General features: G+C 34.7%; 1 protein-coding gene across 3 annotated transcripts in view; it reads right to left on the bottom strand.

Annotated features, from left to right (window-relative positions):
- Sbf2 (SET binding factor 2) overlaps nucleotides 1–18256 on the bottom strand; it is a 250978-nt gene that overhangs the window by 148569 nt on the left and 84153 nt on the right. For 2 of the 3 annotated variants that reach the window (XM_090348160.1, XM_090348161.1), the window contains exon 3: nucleotides 5019–5156. The exons of the other annotated variant lie outside the window; for it this stretch is intronic. In XM_090348160.1, coding sequence (XP_090204286.1) covers nucleotides 5019–5156 — 138 coding nt within the window. The remainder of the gene's footprint in view (nucleotides 1–5018; nucleotides 5157–18256) is intronic. 3 annotated transcript variants of the gene reach the window in all.

Here is an 18256-nt window from a genome sequence, read left to right as displayed (position 1 = left end):
AGTTCATTTTCATTGTATGATAAAATTACTATAAAAAACAATGAAATTCAAATTATTTTCTAAGACAGAACATTACATTAACATTGATGAGCTATATGATCTTGTAGGTGAAGGTTACTAGTTCTTATGTTAAATAAAATTTATTCCCCTGGAATTATTTATGGAGAAGTTTATAAAAACTACTTTCAAATATCAAGATTTAATCTTCATATTCTTAAAAAATGTGTTAAAACCTTATGACTATGAAACATGGTATATTCAAACATTCATTAATGGAATCAGAAAAAAAAGAAATCAGACTTTTTGTTATATATAGATATCCTACAATGTACATTCTTCTAAGAAATGGCAATATGCTCATAAAATGACTTAGAATAGCATCCAGTGGGTTACAATTTGGGTGGAAAATTTAAAGTACATCTACCATGAGACTAAAATAGTTATATTTAAGAACATATATAGCCAGATGCTCGTAGCTCAAGCCTGACATTCTAGCTATTGAGGAGGATAAGATTAAGAACTGTAGTCCAAAGACAACTGGGGAAGGAAAGTCTGTGAGACTCTGATCTCCAAATAAGCATCAAAAAAGCCAAAACTGGAATTGTGCTGATTAAATGGAAATTATGAGTCTCACAGACTTTCCTGCCTAGGCTAGTTTCAAACAGCAGTCCTCAGATCTCAGTCTCCTCAGGAAGCCTACAGAGTGGGAGATCTTCAACCATACAGCGGACAAAGGCCTCATAACTAAAATATATCAACAACTCAAAAAATTGAATCACTCCCAAACTAATCTCCAAAGTAACAACCATCCCATTAAAAAAATGGGCCAAAGACTTAAAGAGAGTCTTCTCTGAAGAAGAAACAAAAATGGCCTATAGACACATGACGAAATGCTCAACATCTCTGGTCATAAAAGAAATGCAAATCAAAACAACTCTAAGATTCTACCTCACTCCAGTTAGAATGGCCAGGATCAAGAAAACTAACAACAGATGCTGGAGGGGATGTGGCCAGAAGAGATCCCTACTACACTGTTGGTGGGAGTGCAAACTCATTCAACCACTATGGAAAGCAGTATGGCAGTGCCTGAAAAGGCTAAACATAGAGCTCCCCTATGACCCAGCAATTCCACTACTTGGCATTTACCCAACCATCCAGAAACAAGGGCATACTAAATCCACTATCACAACAATGTTCATTGCAGCATTATTCACCATAGCAAAGATATGGAACCAACCTAGATGCCCCTCAGTTGATGAGTGGATCAACAAGATGTGGTATTTGTACACAATGGAATTCTATGCTGCTGTCAGAAAGAATGACATCGCCCCATTTGTTAGGAAATGGAAAGACTTAGAAAAAATCATATTAAGTGAAGTAAGCCAGACTCAAAGGAACTTAGGCTCAATGTTTCCCTCATTTGTCATAATCAGTAGAAACCTTGGGCTCTCCTAGCAGAGATTTGCAATAGAGCAAAACCTTGATACATAAGGCCATACAGTATGAAGCTAATTGAAAGGACCTCTAGGATACTGAAACAAAAGCCATATAATGAATGATTGTTGTCCTTAATGTACTATCTTATCTCTCATTTCTTTTGCTGTCCCTTGGTTATATCATATTGTTACAGTATCTCACTTTGTTATCTGATATATTGGATATATTTGTATTTGGTTATTTGAAATTGGATAGGGAAGGGGGGAAAACCAAGATGGGGGGCTAAGGGGGAGGGTAATGAGGACCAAGACATGTGAAAGGGTATCAATGTATGGGAATTAATGCACCTTCTATCTGGCAAATATCATGTAACCCTTTTATTAATTACAATAAAAAATATTTTTAAAAAATCAGCAAATCCCGTTTGCTATCTCTAATTTCTAGCTGAGTAGATTATGACTGACTAAACCTCTTTACAGGAAGCAAAACTTTTAGAAAGAGGTATTCATCTCAGTTTTTAAAATATTTTTATAATATTGATAAAATAGGAAATAAATGTACATCAGAAATTTGAATAAATATATGTATAGGGTGAATTTATGGTATAGTTATTTTAATGTAAGTTAAAGTAAAAGCTAAATTATTTTTCTATCCTGTTATTTTTCACTTTAGTTTTAAATTTGCCATAATGAATATAGAGAGGTAAAATGAATGAGTTACATATTGAATGACTCTAAGATATTCTGCATGTAATTTTTTTTCTCTGCTTCAAATTTTTCCAACTTAAGTTAAAAGATCTTATTTTCACTGCTTCAATTTTCCAAGTAATTCTTGAATTATTCAAAATTGCTGTATAAATGTTTAAGTTCACTGTTTCCTTAAATAGCCCACTGATTAATACCTGTTGAAATACATGGACTTATACAGCATGACACCACAAGCCTACAATCCTAGAAGTCAGAAGCTAAGATTGGAGTACTGAGAGTTTAAAGCCCATTTGTGCTATATATAGAGAGAGATATTGCTTACTACAAAATGCATCTATTCCATGAATTTTATAATGTTTCATTACAGAATACTTATTTCGTATGCACTGGGATCTGCCTATAGACTACCTTTTCTATCCCCACAATAACTCTATTCTTCAATCAAATATTACTTTTCAGTGCCACATATTTTAGTATTTAATCTTTGGAGACATAATTAAACTTATGAACTTAGTACCTGACATTAACCTTATCTGTAAAATAGGAATGTTGAAACTAGCAAATAGTGCTCTTATAAGAACCAAGTGATGGCCGGGAGTTTGGCCTAGTAGTTAAAGTGCTTGCCTAGCATGCATGAGGACCCGGGTTCGATTCCTCGGTACCACATATATAGAAAAAAGCTGGAAGTGGTGCTGAGGCTCAAGTGGTAGAGCTCTAGCCTTGAGAAAGTCCAAGGACAGTGCTCAGGTCCTGAGCTCAAGCCCAGGACTGGCAAAAAAAAAAAAAAAAAGAACCAAGTGAAATAAAATGCGTAAGAATTAAATAAAATGTATTAAAATATTATGAACATAAGATCTTTATTTTATCTGAAATTCTAATACCTATTTCCTCTATCCCTAAGGTTTTGCAAATTACCTTTTTTCTTTCCAAAGTCTCAAATCTTTACTTGTAAATTGTTCTCTCAATCTTTTAAGCTCCATAAGACTTAATACAATTGTCCAATCTTTACATGTTATGTATTTCACTAAAGAATACTGAGCATATAGTTTTTTTGTTTTTTGCCAGTCCTGGGCTTGGTCTCAGGGCCTGATCACTGTCCCTGGATTTTTTCTCAAGGCTAGGGCTCTACCACTTGAGCCACAGCACCACTTCTGGCTTTTTGCTACGTATGTGGTACCGAGGAATCGAACCCGGGTCTTCATGCATGCTAGGCAAGCACTCTACCACTAGGCCAAACTCCCGGCTCCAGCATATAGTTTTTATTCTTAAATTTTAGTTTGCCTCCTGACCTAAATTTTATCTCTACGAAGACGAAGAACTATTTTCATGCCTTCAATGTTTCTTCATATTCCTTCTCTAGTAGCATGTGTCCCTTCTAATTGATGCGATTAATCTGTTGATATACCAAATATCTTCATTAAGAATTAATTATCATCATTTAATAAATATACAAACATATTAAGTAACTTTTAAAAGATGTTAAGGAAAACAAAAAAATGACTCATATATTTTGTAAACTATAAAAATCAATATCAAGCGCTGGGAGTTTGGCCTAGTGGTAGAGTGCTTGCCTAGTATGCATGAAGACCTGGGTTCGATTCCAGTACTACATACATAGAAAAAGCCAGAAGTGGTGCTGTGGCTCAAGTGGTAGAGTGCTATCCTTAAGAAAGCCCAAGAAAAGTGAGGCCCTGAGTTCAAGCCCCAGAACTGGCACAAAAATAAACATTTGTACAAATCAATATGAAAATCTATCATATTTTACTGATTATTTAAAACAATCTAGGATCATATTGCCTAGGATGAATAATTGAAAGATATGTTATTAAAATTGTAATGCCAAAGTTTGCTTGTGATTACTGACAGTGTTACTGTATCTTGGAAAAGGTAACAGAGACAAAATTTTTAAAGTTGCACAATTTTGCTTTGGATGGTGTGTGTCCCTAAGTTCCTCCTCTTCAGATTCCAAATAATGTGTCACAGTAACATTTGGTATGAAGTAATTCACACCAAATGAAAATTAAATGATCTATTCTGAACTGATTATATGATTCAAAAATAAAAGAAAACACATTTTTAAAAAAGGACATAACTAAATTCATGCCAAAAAGAAAACAACCTTAATGACCTAGAAAATAACATTTTGGGGGCATTCTATTCTTTTTCATATTGTTCCTCGTTGTCAAAAGTCCTTTTGCTTTTAGTAACTTTCTAGTATTAAAAAAGTAACCTTAGCTAGGCTGTAGTGGTTCACGCCTGTAATCCTAGCTACTCAGGAGGCTGAGATCTGAGGATTGCAGTTCAAAGCCAGCCCAGTCAGGAAAGTCTGTGAGACCTTTTCTACCAATTACTTACCAGAAATCATTGTTCTACCACTGACAGTGGTAGAATAACAGTGATAGACTTGAGTGAAAAGGCTTCCAGGGCCAACCCAGGCCCTGAATTCAAGGCTTATGACTGTCTCCCAACCCCATATAAAAATGTCTTACAATTTTAGTTTTTGTTCATATCTAGTATATTAAGTATACAAAAGCCATTATTCTCACAACTTCATTGCATTTGAAAATCTTTCAAAAATCCTATGCAGCAGATAAACATTTTAATCTGATGGTAAAAACTAAATTAATTATATTTTTGATCTACTTAAAATGACAAGTGGAAAAATATGTAAGAAAAAGAAAAATGTTTTAAAAACAGTGATTCAAATTAGAAGTATTAGCTACTTTGCCTTATTGCTTTACTTCTCCTCTTCAATATTAAATACAAAAACCTAGGTGCCTTTTTTTTAAGAAGCCCATACAAATCACATTTGCAGTTTTAACAAAAGCCAGTATTATTCCCATGATTATCCTTCAGATAGAAAAGTGTTTGTACCTGAAGATTGATCTCTGCCTCATAGAACGTTAGGCATGAGCAGTAATGACGATCTGAGTCAATATCTGTTAAGACCACCACAAAGTACGTTGGCTGCTTCCTCTCTTTGGACAGCTGCCATCCACTAGGCTGACAAAACTAAATGAGATAGAAAATGGTTGTTACATTTTTAAAGTAAAATAAAAATTTACTATTTCTTAATAAATGCTTCTCTATATTTAAAACTGTAGAGATCATATGCTATGTCATATTATGTACAGACATAATGTGAAAAAATTTTACCAATATGCTTATACATTTGATAAAGCCAAGATGTTCCATAGTTGTCAATCTTTGACATTTCTGAGACCTTACATTGACATATATAGGGACAGCAATACCTTGAAGTACTTTATCCCTACTATGAGAATAGGAGACACAATGCAAAAAATATGTATCATTAATTTAAAAAAAGACTTATAGCCGGGACTTTGGCCTAGTGGCAGAATGCTTGCCTAGCATGAATGAAGGCCTGTGTTTGATTCCTCAGTACCACATACATAGAAAAAAAGCTGGAAGTGGTGCTGTGGCTCATGTGGTAGAGCTCTAACCTTGAGAAAAAGTCCAAGGATAGTGCTCAGGCCTTGAGTTCAAGCCGCATGACTGGCCAAAAAAAAAAAAAAAGACTTATTCTAGAAACATTCTCATCAATTTCAGGAGGCTCTGATTCACTACAAGAAAAAAAGACATTTTATTCATCAACAAAGAATACATCCTGGGATATAAGGCATATTTTAACAAATTTCAAAGAATAAATACAGTGTTTGCACTCAGATCATAATGGAATTAAACTTGAAATCAGTAACACTTTAAGGTTAAACAATATACCTCTAAATGAGATGAGTGAAATGAAATCTCAAGAGAAACATTTTTAAAAATGAAAATGAAACCTGTCAAAAGTTAAGGAAAACAGTTGACTAATGACATTAAATATTTTTCAATATCAATTTTATAATGCTTATTAACATTTCAAAAAATAAAGTTTATCTTTGAAATGTTAGAGAAAAAAGGTATCTTCATGAACAGCTCAGTATAGAGAGAAAAGAAACAGAAATGAGTTTGTCAATGTATCAGCCCTCTGTGCCAGATTACCTTCCTTCCTGTCATTCTGCTTAATAACTATTTATTTACCCTATCAGGGTTTCTGTTTCCTAGTCTATCTAAAGTAGAATACTATTATCTACCTGATACTACACTTACCTATATAAGTTAAGAACGGTTACAATAGCTCTTGGCACATAGTTTAGTGGATATAAATATTACAATGATTATTACTCTATACTCCCTCTACCTACTACTTTGACAGGTTTTCCCTTTCTTATACAGATCTTTCCTAAAATGTGTCCTTCCTTGTGTTAGTCTATAGACATTAGAAGGGTAAGAATGATTCTCTTGGAGAAAAAGTTTACCATAGGAATTTAAGCAAATGTCATGAAGAACAGTGAAAAGAAACTGCAAGAAAGGAATAAAAAAATGTATTGGGGCCAGGAGTTTGCATAGTGATAGAGGACTCACCTAGCATGCACAAAGACCGGGTTCAGTTCCTTAGGACCACATACATAGAGAAAGCCAGAAGGGGTGCTGTGGCTCAAGTGGTAGAGCTCTAGACTTGAGAAAGCCCAAGGACAGTGCTCAGCCCTGAATTCAAACCCCAGGGCTGGCAAAAAAAATTACAGTTTAATTTGAATAATTCACTTAACAAATATCTACTGAACTCTTTAAATCATTTTTTCTACAAAATGGTCTCTGAAGGTTCTTCATTTTTCTAGTTACCCCAAATCAAACAAATGGTAGCTCCGCTCTGTGTTCCAAAATAAATAAAAATGATTTTTTAATTTTTTGCCAGTCCTGGGCTTGAGCTCAGGGCCTGAGCACTGTCCTTGGACTTTCTCAAGGCTAGAGCTCTACCAGGTGAGCCTCAGCACCACTTCTGGCTTTTTTCTATGTATGTGGTACCGAGGAATCGAACCTGGGTCTTCGTGCATGCTAGGCAAGCACTCTACCACTAGGCCAAACTCCCAGCCCACCAAAATCATTTTTAATAATAATAACCTTCCTTTTTCAACGTTCTCTAGAGCTCCTTATCTATTCCACTAATCTAGTGTAGAAATGCTGATAGCCTTGTTTTTCTTTACATTTTCTATAATAAATTCTGTGTTGTATTTCAAGGTTATTTACAACAACGGTTTCCATTCTAAAACATAAAATATGAAAAACAGAATCAAAGGGGTCTCTGAAGTCAAAACTTTTTTCTTGGCCAGTCCTGGCTTTTAACTCAGGGCCTGAGAGTGCTCAAAGCTAGAGCTCTACCACTTGAATCACAGCATCACTTCTGGCTTTTTCTATGTATGTGGAAGCTGAGCAATCAAACGCGGGTATCTGTGCATGCTAGGCAAGCACCCTATCACTAGGCCAAACTCCTGGCCCAAGCCAAAACTTTTTATAATGCTACTAAGATGCTGTTTCTATTCTGACGAACACTGAAGGTGCAAAAACAACAGTGGTTAAAACTACTGTGTCTTAATGGGAATCAAAACACCAACTAAGATGAAATAGAAGTAATTGTATTCTATATATAGCTACACATTTGTAATTTTTCTAAAAGGTCAATTTCAGTTAAAATGATCTTTGATAAACATTTCAATTTCATTATAACCCTTGACCACAATTCTTTTATTTTAGAATTTTTTTTTCTTTTTGTAGGTTGTAGGCCTGAACTCTGGGCCTGGGCACTGTCCCTGACCTCTTCAGCTCAAGTGTTAGCATTCTATCTATCATTTTGAGCCACAGCTCCACTTCCAGCTTTTTGGTGGTTAACTGGAGATAAAAGTCTCTTGGACTTCAGTGCCCAAGCTGGCTTTGAACTGAAATCCTCAGATTTCAGCTTTCTGAGTAGCTAGGATTACAGGTGTGAGCCACTGCTATTGTTACTTTTGTGCAACAAACTTCCTTCTATTTTCTAAAATGAGTCTCATAATCAAAAGGACGATGTTTGAGCCTGGATTTCTGTGAGACTCATCTCCAATTAAGCATCTAAAAGATGGAAATGGAGCTGTGGCTCCAAGCCGTAGAATACTAGCACTGAACAAAAAAGTCAGAAACAGCACCCAGGCCTTAGTTCAAACTCCACAACCAACAAAATACTAATATTACTACTAATAAGGAGAGATTTACAGCAACATCACCAATTCTATATCAGCAGTTATGTAAGAAATTGCTCATCTAAAACAAAGTATATCCATTTTATAAATTGATAGTGAATAGTAACACTCATATAGAAGTCATGTCATTCATAGCTGATTATACGTTTGGTAAATGTTACTAAAAGCTATACATTAGAGATGACTTATTTTCACAAAATTTAAAATTTCCCTTTCATAAAGTACATTTATTTAGTTATATGTCTCTTACAATGCTAGTAGGATGTTATGTGTTAATAGTGACATTTTATTTACAGGAAGGAATAGGAGATACACTAGGCCTCCTTGGCACAGGTCGAAACTTTCTTAATAAGGACCAAGAATCACAACAAATCAGAGAAAGGCTGGATAAGTGGGACTGCATTAAACTGCAGAGCTTTTGTATGGCAAAGGACATAGCTAGTAAATTAATTAGGAAGCCTACAGAGTGGGAGAAGATCTTCACCAACCAAACAACGGACAAAGGCCTCATATCTAAAATATATTGAATCACTCCCAAACTAATCTCCAAAGTAACAACCATCCCATTAAAAGATGGGCCAAAGACTTAAAGAGAATCTTCTCTGAAGAAGAAACAAAAAAGGCCTATAGACACATGAAGAAATGCTCAACATCTCTGGTCATAAAAGAAATGCAAATCAAAACAACTCTAAGATTCCACCTCACTTCAGTTAGAATGGCCAGGATCAGGAAAACGAATAATAACAGATGCTGGAGGGGATGTGGCCAGGAGGGATCCCTACTACACTGTTGGTGGGAGTGCAAACTCATTCAACCACTATGGAAAGCAGTGTGGCAGTGCCTCAAAAGGCTAAACATAGAACTCCCCTATGATCCAGCAATTCCACTACTTGGCATTTACCCAACCATCCAGAAACAAGGGCATACTAAATCCACTATCACAACAATGTTCATTGCAGCATTATTCACCATAGCAAAGATATGGAACCAACCTAGATGTCCTTCAGTTGATGAGTGGATCAACAAGTTGTGGTATTTGTACACAATGGAATTCTATGCTGCTGTCAGAAAGAATGACATCGCCCCATTTGTTAGGAAATGGAAAGACTTAGAAAAAATCATATTAAGTGAAGTAAACCAGACTCAAAGGAACTTAGGCTCAATGGTTTCCCTCATTCGTCATAATCAGTAGAAACCTTGGGCTCTACTAGCAGAGATCTGCAATAGAGCAAAACCTTGATACATAAGGCCATATAGTATGAAGCTAATTGAAAGGACCTTCAGGATATCGAAACAAAAGCCATATAACGAATGATTGTTGTCCTTAATGTACTAGGTTGTCTCTCATCTCCTTTGCTGTCCCTTGGTTATGTCATATTGTTATAGTATCTCACTTTGTTATCTGATATATTGAATTTATTTGTATTTGGTTATTTGAAATTTGATAGGGAAGGGGGGAAAACCAAGACGGGTGGGGGGTTTGGGGGGAGAGGGAAATGGGTACCAAGACATGTGAAAGGGTATCAATGTATGTGAATTAATGCACCTTCTATCTGGCAAATATCATGTAACCCTTTTACTAATTACAATAAAAAAAATAGTGACATTTTAAGTAAAAAAGCAACAGTCAAGTAGCTTTGTCTTAACAGGAATCCAAACAGTGACACCAAAGTGAAGTAGTAGTCATTGTATTTTACAATGACTACATATCTATATATCTATTTCTGACTTCTCAAAATGGAGTTACAGAAATCATAAATAACAAAAAATTTTATAAGCAAATTGATCTATTAATTAGAAAAGCAACTGGGTATTTTGCTACATGAAACTAGAAAAAGCACTCGATTTTATTACTTGGGGGGGAGTAGGACTGGCATTTGAACTTGGGGCTTTCTTCTTATTTAGGCTTGCTTCCAGCTCTTTTTGCTATAGTTATTTTTCAGATGATTTCTGTTTTTTTCCTGGGCCAGCCCAATAAGAGATCCTCCTACTTATGCTGGGGTGATGGACATATATCAGGCCCAGCTAATTAGGTGATATGAGTATTGCATACCTTTTGTATGGCTGTCCTAGAACCACCTATCTTCCTGATCTTTGATTCTCAAGCTCACTAAGATGAAATAGTAGTCATTGCATTATACATAGCATCATAGGTGGAGACCACAATACTCAGAAGAAACAACTATAATATATAAACTATTCTCATTGCTTTGTACTGACAATATAAAAACAATTCATAATTTTAATATATTAGAAAATAAAAGTATATATGATTTAACAGAATAACAAAATGACCATAAAATTGTTGGAACTAAATGGTCTTTCTTTGGCAACAGTTATTCCTCATAATTTATAACACCTTCACTCATACCCATAAATTCATAGTTTACTGACCTGTGTTTTATTATTATAAAAGGGTATGTGCAACTCTTAAACTAAAAATGTTTTTGTTATTATGAAGGAGATGTACAGACAGGATACATTTATATAAGTCAGATAAAGAATACTTTTTTTTGGACAATGTCACTCCTTCTCTTGCTCTCTCTGTTTTTCCTGTCAATATGTGCTTTTTAAAAGAAGCTTATAAGGTGCCGGGAGTTTGGCCTAGTGACAGAGTGCTTGCCTAGCATGCACAAAGTCCCAGGTTCAATTCCTCGGTACCACATACATAGGAAAAAACCTGAAGTGGTGCTAAGGCTCAAGTGATAGAGCTCTACCCTTGAAAAGTCCAAGGACAGTGCTCAGGCCCTGAGCTCAAGCCCAGGACTAGAAAATAAAAAAGAAAAAGAAAGTTCCTTCAACTAATAAAAATAATAAACATAACATCCAGAAGAATGCACAAATTTAGGTTGTAAGACCTCCTTACTTACTTAGCAAGCATCATTTTCCTTAGCTTTCATTACACTAGGAATTCTATGATAAAAAAGATAATAATTTTTATATATTTGGGTAATTCCAAGGATCATGTTTTTCAGATTCAATAAGTACTTCTATATAGCTCAGATTAATGTGTCCTCAACTAAGAGAGTAAGTGGTAGTATGGCTCAAGTGATAACCACCAGCCTTCAACAAAAAATCTAAAGCCCTGAATTCAAACCCTAGTCCCACTATCAAAATAATGTTCTTAATATTTAATTATTTTGAAGGAGAGTAACTCAAAGTATGAAAAGGAACAATCCTAACCTGGAGTTATAAATACTTCCAAATTCACTGTGTCATAGATTAAGCCATAACAGAATTTGGGTATTAGGATAAGATCTCAGTATCTAATAAGTACTCCTACAAGAGCGATGACTCGATACTGGGGTACTCAAGGAACCATGATGGGATATATATTCTATAGACATATTGATATATTATATAGATTGATATGTATCTATGATATACAAAGACCAGCTTAAATGTATGTGCCAGTGACTGTACATAGAGATTACCTTCTGATTACTTGTTTGTTAAATATGACATTTGAAATGATGTAAAAATCAGTGTTAATAAAATATTTTAATAAAAAATAAAGAAGTACTTCTGATAGGATTTGTACTTGAAAGTAAAATGCTAGCTGGCTCATTCATTTGAATTCTTAACTAAAAGAATGTTGAGGAAGTAATAAACAATGAGAGAATGGACACTACAATTCTTGAACCTGGGCTTGAGTCACATTTCTGACAGGAATGTGAGAAAATGTTTAGACAGCTGGGAACAAAGCAACCTTTAGAAGACAGTAAATAGAATGACAAGCATTAAACAAACAGGATAAATCCAGAACTTTAGTCTCCTACGTGTCTTTACTGGCAAACAGGAAAAAAAATGCTATCACAGGTGTAAAACCTATAATATTTAGAAGTGATTGTGATAACCGATGAACTGACATTTACCTTCCTTTCTTCAGTTTGGTTTATAATTACATCACTGAACAAAACATATAACCTGAACAAAATACTGTTTTCATACATTCATTAGTGAATATAGAACAACTAATATTTTTGAGGATTCCTTTCCTTCTACCACTTGAGAAACAGTGCCATATCTGGCCTTTTATGTTTACGTGGTATCAAGGAATAGAACCTGGGGCTTCATGCACGCTAGAAAATCACTTTGCCACTAAGCCATATTCCCAGCCCAAACACAAGTGTGTGTGTGTGCGTGTGTGTATTTTTTTTTTTTTGGCCAGTCCTGGGCCTTTTTCAAGGCTAGAGCTCTACCACTTGAGCTACAGCATCATTTCTGGCTTTTTCTATGTATGTAGTAGTAAAGAAACAAATCAGGTCTTTGTGCATGCTAGGCAAGCACTCTACCACTACACTAAGCTCCCAGCCCAGACATGTATATTTCTTATATAAAAGAATATATATTAAGGGCTGGGAGTGGGGCACAGTGGTAGAGTGCCCAAAGTCCTGAGTTTGGTTCCTTGGTACCACATATACAGAAAAAGCCGGAAGAGGTGCTATGGCTTAACTGGTAGAGCACTAGCCTTGAGAAAGCCCAAGGACAGTACCCAGGCCCTGAGTTCCAGCCTCAGGACTGGCAAAAAAAAGAAAAAAGAAAAAAGAAAGAAAAGAATATATACCATATATAATTATGTGATTAAATCTCTTTTTCTTCACTTTCTGAAACATGTAAATTTTCATATGATGTTACCTTTTCTATATGGTTTTTGAGACAGGATCTAATATGTAACTCAAGCACTGGAGTTATATGTGTTTACCACTGTACCTGGTGAAAAACTTATTTTTCAATAATTGGAGTGCCATCATTTTAAATATAGAGTGCCATAACCTAGCCAATTCCCTAGTGTTAGTAGTTTAGGATGTTTCTCATTTTTTTTATAATCAATGTGAAATAAGCATAGACTTTTTTTTAGGAAATATAACAAACCTGTAAACTATTTACAATCTGAGCCCCCAAATGCTTAATTAAGTTTCTTTAAAAAAATTAGGCAACCTAAAGAGTATTTTGGAGTTGGGTGATTGGCCTAGTGGTAGAGTGCTTACCTAGCATGCATGAAGACCCAGGTTTGATTCCTCAGTACCACATACATACAAAAAAGCTGGAAGTGGTGCTGAGGTTCAAGTGGCAGACCATTAGCCTTGAGAAAGTCCAAGGGCACGCCCTGAGTTCAAGCCTCAGGACTGGCAAAAGAGAAAAAAAAAAGTGTTTTACATGGCAGACAAATTTCTAAAAGAATTTAAAAAGAAGTTTCTAGAATAATAATAAAAAAAAACACTGTAAGCTATACCCTGACTAAAGAAGAATTGACTTTTAAGTAAACTAACAAAACTTTAGGACACTGAAGTCTGTGTGAAAGGAGAACAAGCAATGTGAACTATGTGCTTTATCATTTACATACATACTTTTCAACAGTCAAAGAAAATATAGCAGGTATAAGAGTTTCAAAGGTAAGCCAAGCACAGTGGCTCACACTTATAATCCTAGCTACTCAGGAAGCTGAGATCTGAGGACCATGGTTCAAAGCCAGCCTGGGTACTAAAGAACTTAAGAGTCTTATCTCCAGTTAGCCATTAGAAAACTAGAAGTGGCCCTGTGGCTCAAGGGGTAGGGAGGGAGCCTTAAACTGAAGAGGTCAAGGACAGCGCCCAGGTTCAGAGTTCAAGCCCCATGACTGACAAAAAAAAAAAATTCAAAGGAAAGCTAACTACAGTTTATTCTCAAATGTTTTGTTATTGTCTGCTTATAGTATCCAAACAAACTCAAATACTGTTTGAATTAAAATTGTTTTCACTAATATGTAAAAAAAATCAATAGTTTTCTATTGATAAAAGATCCTATTTGTAATCTTAATATGCTATCAGAAACAGAAAAGGCCAATCTAACTACTCAAGCTTTGAATTTAAATATACTGGTCCTATGAACAGCTCTATACACAGAGTTTTAAATACAAAAATTTTAACAGGCAACTGCAGAGAGAAAAGCTTTAAGCTTTAAGCATTGAAAAAAACAAGAACAACAAAACAATTGAAAACCAATTACAAATTTAAAATAATTCCAAGATGAGGAAATCAAAAGTTATTAATGACTTTGAATCAAGCATGGCAGATACAGCAAACATTTTTACCACCACTACCTCCTGAAAACAAAACAAATAAAACTGAAAGTATAAGCCACAAATATATATGGAAAAGGAAATTACCACAGGTTTAAAATGTTAAAAAGCTTTTGAAGCCATAAAACCAGACTGTATCACCAATTCCTACAAAAAGTAAGGAATATAGACATCAAATATGTAAGAATGCCACCAAAATGAAGGAAAAGCCCAAACACTCACAATTAAATCACCTTAAGACTATACAAAGAGAGGCATAAACAAATAAAAACATGTTTAAATACAAGAGTAGAAAAAGAAATTAAAAATACATTTGTTTATTTAGCTGGCATACATGTTTGCAATCCCAGCATTGGGGAGGTTGAGATAAGAGAATCAAAAGTACAAAGACAGACAGACTAAGCCATAAATAATGAGGCTGTCTCCAAAAACAAAACAAAGAAAGACATAAACCTTTAAAAGAAAAATAGGTCTGGGGTTGTAGCTCTATGGTAGAATACTTGGTTTTGATCTAGGTTTAAAAAAAGTTACAGAAGAATATACCAATGCGTTCTTAATTTTATGGAGAACCTTTCCATTTATTGATGCACACATTCTACAACTAAGTCATACCTGAATGCTCCAGGAGAACGATGTAATAATCTATCTCCTAGAGAATAAGAACTCCTTACTGTAACTGTATACATACAAAAACAGATATGTGGAAATTTAACAGATGTACTGTAACCAAATTACATGAAGGAGGCTAAATTTGATAATTTAATAGCTCCTAATTTAGGCTATGATTTTAGTAAGGTTGTACGATTTCATGAATTTAAAATATCTCATATTTTACTATCAAGATTATGTAAGTGGTTAACATACTGCTTGGAAATTAGCAAACAATACTATTAAAACTGTGATCAGTCACACAACTGGTACTGAAGTACACTAATAATCAGTATCTTCTTCATTGCTACCACTATTGTTATTAAAGTTATTGTTATTATATAAGGGAACAGGAGGCAGGTGATGAATAGAATAGGCCATTCTAGCTTAAGACAAAATGCGTTACATAGCTGACAGAATTGGGAGCTAATTTGAAAAACATCTAGAACATACATGTTAGTATTTGCATAAGCAACAGAAGTACTGATGGTAAGCCTGGGTTGGTAGTATAATAATTCAATTAGTTTGCTAAACAATTACTATTCACCAACCTCAGCTTTAGAAAATGAAAATGCAATAAGAAAAAAGAAATATTTAATGGACATAGTGGTACATGCCTGTAATTTTGGCTCATCAGAAAGTAAAGGTACAGAGATTTTGAGTTTGAAGTCAGTATAGGCAAAGTAGCAAGATCCCATTTAAAAACTAAATGCAAAGAAGGGTCTAGAGGCTTAATGTAAATAGTAGAATAATTACCTAGCACATAGGTAAGGCTTTGAGTTCAATTATCAATACCAAAGCGGGAAGGGGAGGGAAACGGGAAGGGAAATCCTCATCCTGACTGTCTCTGGCTATTCCAAAAAAATGGTTTTTCTTTAAACAAAAGAATTCAATAAAATGCATGGACTTGAAATGGGTATGGGGCATATAGTAGGCATCTATTCTGTTAACGCAGAGTAGGAAACTAGAAGTATCTACCTCTTAGGTTACTGGTACTATAAAAAGTTTCTAGCTGAGGATCATGGTTTGAAGCTAGACTGTGTAGGAAAGTCAGTGAGACTGTTATTTCCAATTAACTACACCAAAAAAGCCAGAAGAGGAGCTGTGGCTCAAGTGCAAGTGTTAGCTCAAGTCTAGCATTCAGGGACAGCACCCAGGCCAAGTTTAAGCCCCAAGACCTGAACAAAATAGCAAAAACAACCACCACCACCATCCCCCAAAAAACCTGCAATATAATCATTCTGTGGCAAGAAAAGATCAAGTGAAGGTAAATTTATATACCAGTTCAAATCACAGCTGAGATTTCAATGGAAAAATAAGTGAAATTTTACTGTAAATAATGACTGGAATATGATACAGCAACTATCACTCTTCAAAACACAGGACACAATACAATTTGTAAATGGAAATAAATCAAGTATGCATCTAAAGAAATTCATGAAACATAATTCAAGCAGTTTAAAATTTGTTTTAGTTCCCAACAGTTTTATAAAAATGTTTAGTAAGAAAATACTAACACTGTCTTTTTGGTGACGAGTATTATTTACTGCCATCCTCCCCTCCAAAAAATAACAATGTTTTAGCCCGATATGGGTAGTTGGTGAGCAATAAATTCTATCATCTATCGGTCATCAGAACATTTACTGCTTGTTTACTTAAAGCAGCCTCTCTGAGAAAGGCATTTACAGAATATTCACCCTCTGCTAAATATTATTGTTAGAAACAACAACTAGATTGTCATCTGGTTCAATTGTTTATCTTTGTTGAAAAATTATAGCAAATAGAACAAAATGTTCTACTCAAAAGCTCAATCTAAATGTATCTGGTTAATAGCAAAAAGGTGTTTTCATAGAACGGCAGAGGTAACAAAACTTGAAGAGTAAGCTGAAATCATCTTTAAATAATGACACTATCAAAATAAAATGTAGGATTTGATTGGCTCAAGTGGTAAGGTGCCTGCCAATGGATATAAAGCATCAAATACCAAGTTCAAGTCTAGTCTCCGAGGGAAAATAACAAAAATAAACTGTATAAGCAAAAACTTTGGGGGAAGGGTGATGTCAAAATCATTTACGGAAGAGAAAAAGTCTACCACAGTACAATAGTGTACCTCCAGGCAAGAATCAAGATCCAAAAAATAAATATTTAATAGCAGAACCAGATAGCAGAGGTGGAGAAGGCACTGCCAAATAGTCAGAAGCACTCACAGAAAAACTTTGATACAAGATAATAATATATCTCATATTTACATAGCACCTTCAGTTGTGACAGGCTTTCAAAGTATGGTTTCTTAGTAGAGTTTTTACTCATTTATTCAAGTACAAATTGGTCCTTTAGGGGAATGGCTGCTTCTTGATTCATTATTTGTACCTGTATTTAAGTATTTACCACAGTCTGCATTACTCTACAACATACTTTAAAACCAGCTGCCTGCAGCAAAGAGCTAGTTTTTATTTTTATTTCCCTATGACCTACTAAATCTTGCTCCAAGTAGTTCCTAGGTAAAACTTAGTTGTTCACCTTATTATCCTCTACACTGTCTACAACAATTCCATGAATTGAATTAAGTAGATAATATACTTGTTTTATAAGGAAGAAACTAAGATATAGGCTGGTTAAATTATGTATAAAGATTCACCTGCTAGTATCCCAGAACCTCAGACTTCAAAGCTAATGATACTCCTCTGAATATACCACAGTGCTTGGAAGACATCAAGAATGAAAATTCCTATAGTAATTTAAAATGTAATCAAGTAATCACAAATTAGTAATATTTATAAAGAAACCACTTGCATAATATAGAGAACTAGTAAAAGAATAACATTAGATTTATAATCCTGAGTATTTCAGTTCCTTTTCCTAACCTCACTGAGATTAGGAAGAAGCCAGATGTATTTAACATCTACTAATCTAGGAATATGAATTCCAATCAGTAATGCCATGACAGTTAATTATTAATATCTGAACATTCCCCAAACATGGCCAGGACATATAAAATTTAAAAATAACAAAATGAAAAAGGATATAGTTATGTTCAAAAGCAAGATAAGATCTTCAATGACCAATTAAAAAACAAGTGTTTTTTGTTGTAGTTTATCTGTCAGTATATGGGCTTGAACACAAGGTCCTCACATTGATACTCTTGCTTTTCATTCATAACTGGTGTTCCACTATTGGAGTCACATTTTGAAGCCCAGAAATGGTTTTAGGAAAAAAAGGAAATCTGACTGCCATGTAACAGTGACTTATGCCTGTAATCCTAGCTAGTAAGCTCAAAGCCAGACTGGGCAGAAAAATTTTGTGAAAATCCATCTCTAAAAAACAGCAAA

Source organism: Megascapheus bottae, chromosome 16 (assembly GCF_031878675.1).
Source record: "Megascapheus bottae isolate mThoBot1 chromosome 16, mThoBot2.hap1, whole genome shotgun sequence".
Taxonomy (NCBI): Eukaryota; Metazoa; Chordata; class Mammalia; order Rodentia; family Geomyidae; genus Megascapheus; species Megascapheus bottae.
The sequence above is the reverse complement of the archived record's forward strand: the minus strand, read 5'-3'. Positions and strand labels throughout refer to the sequence as shown.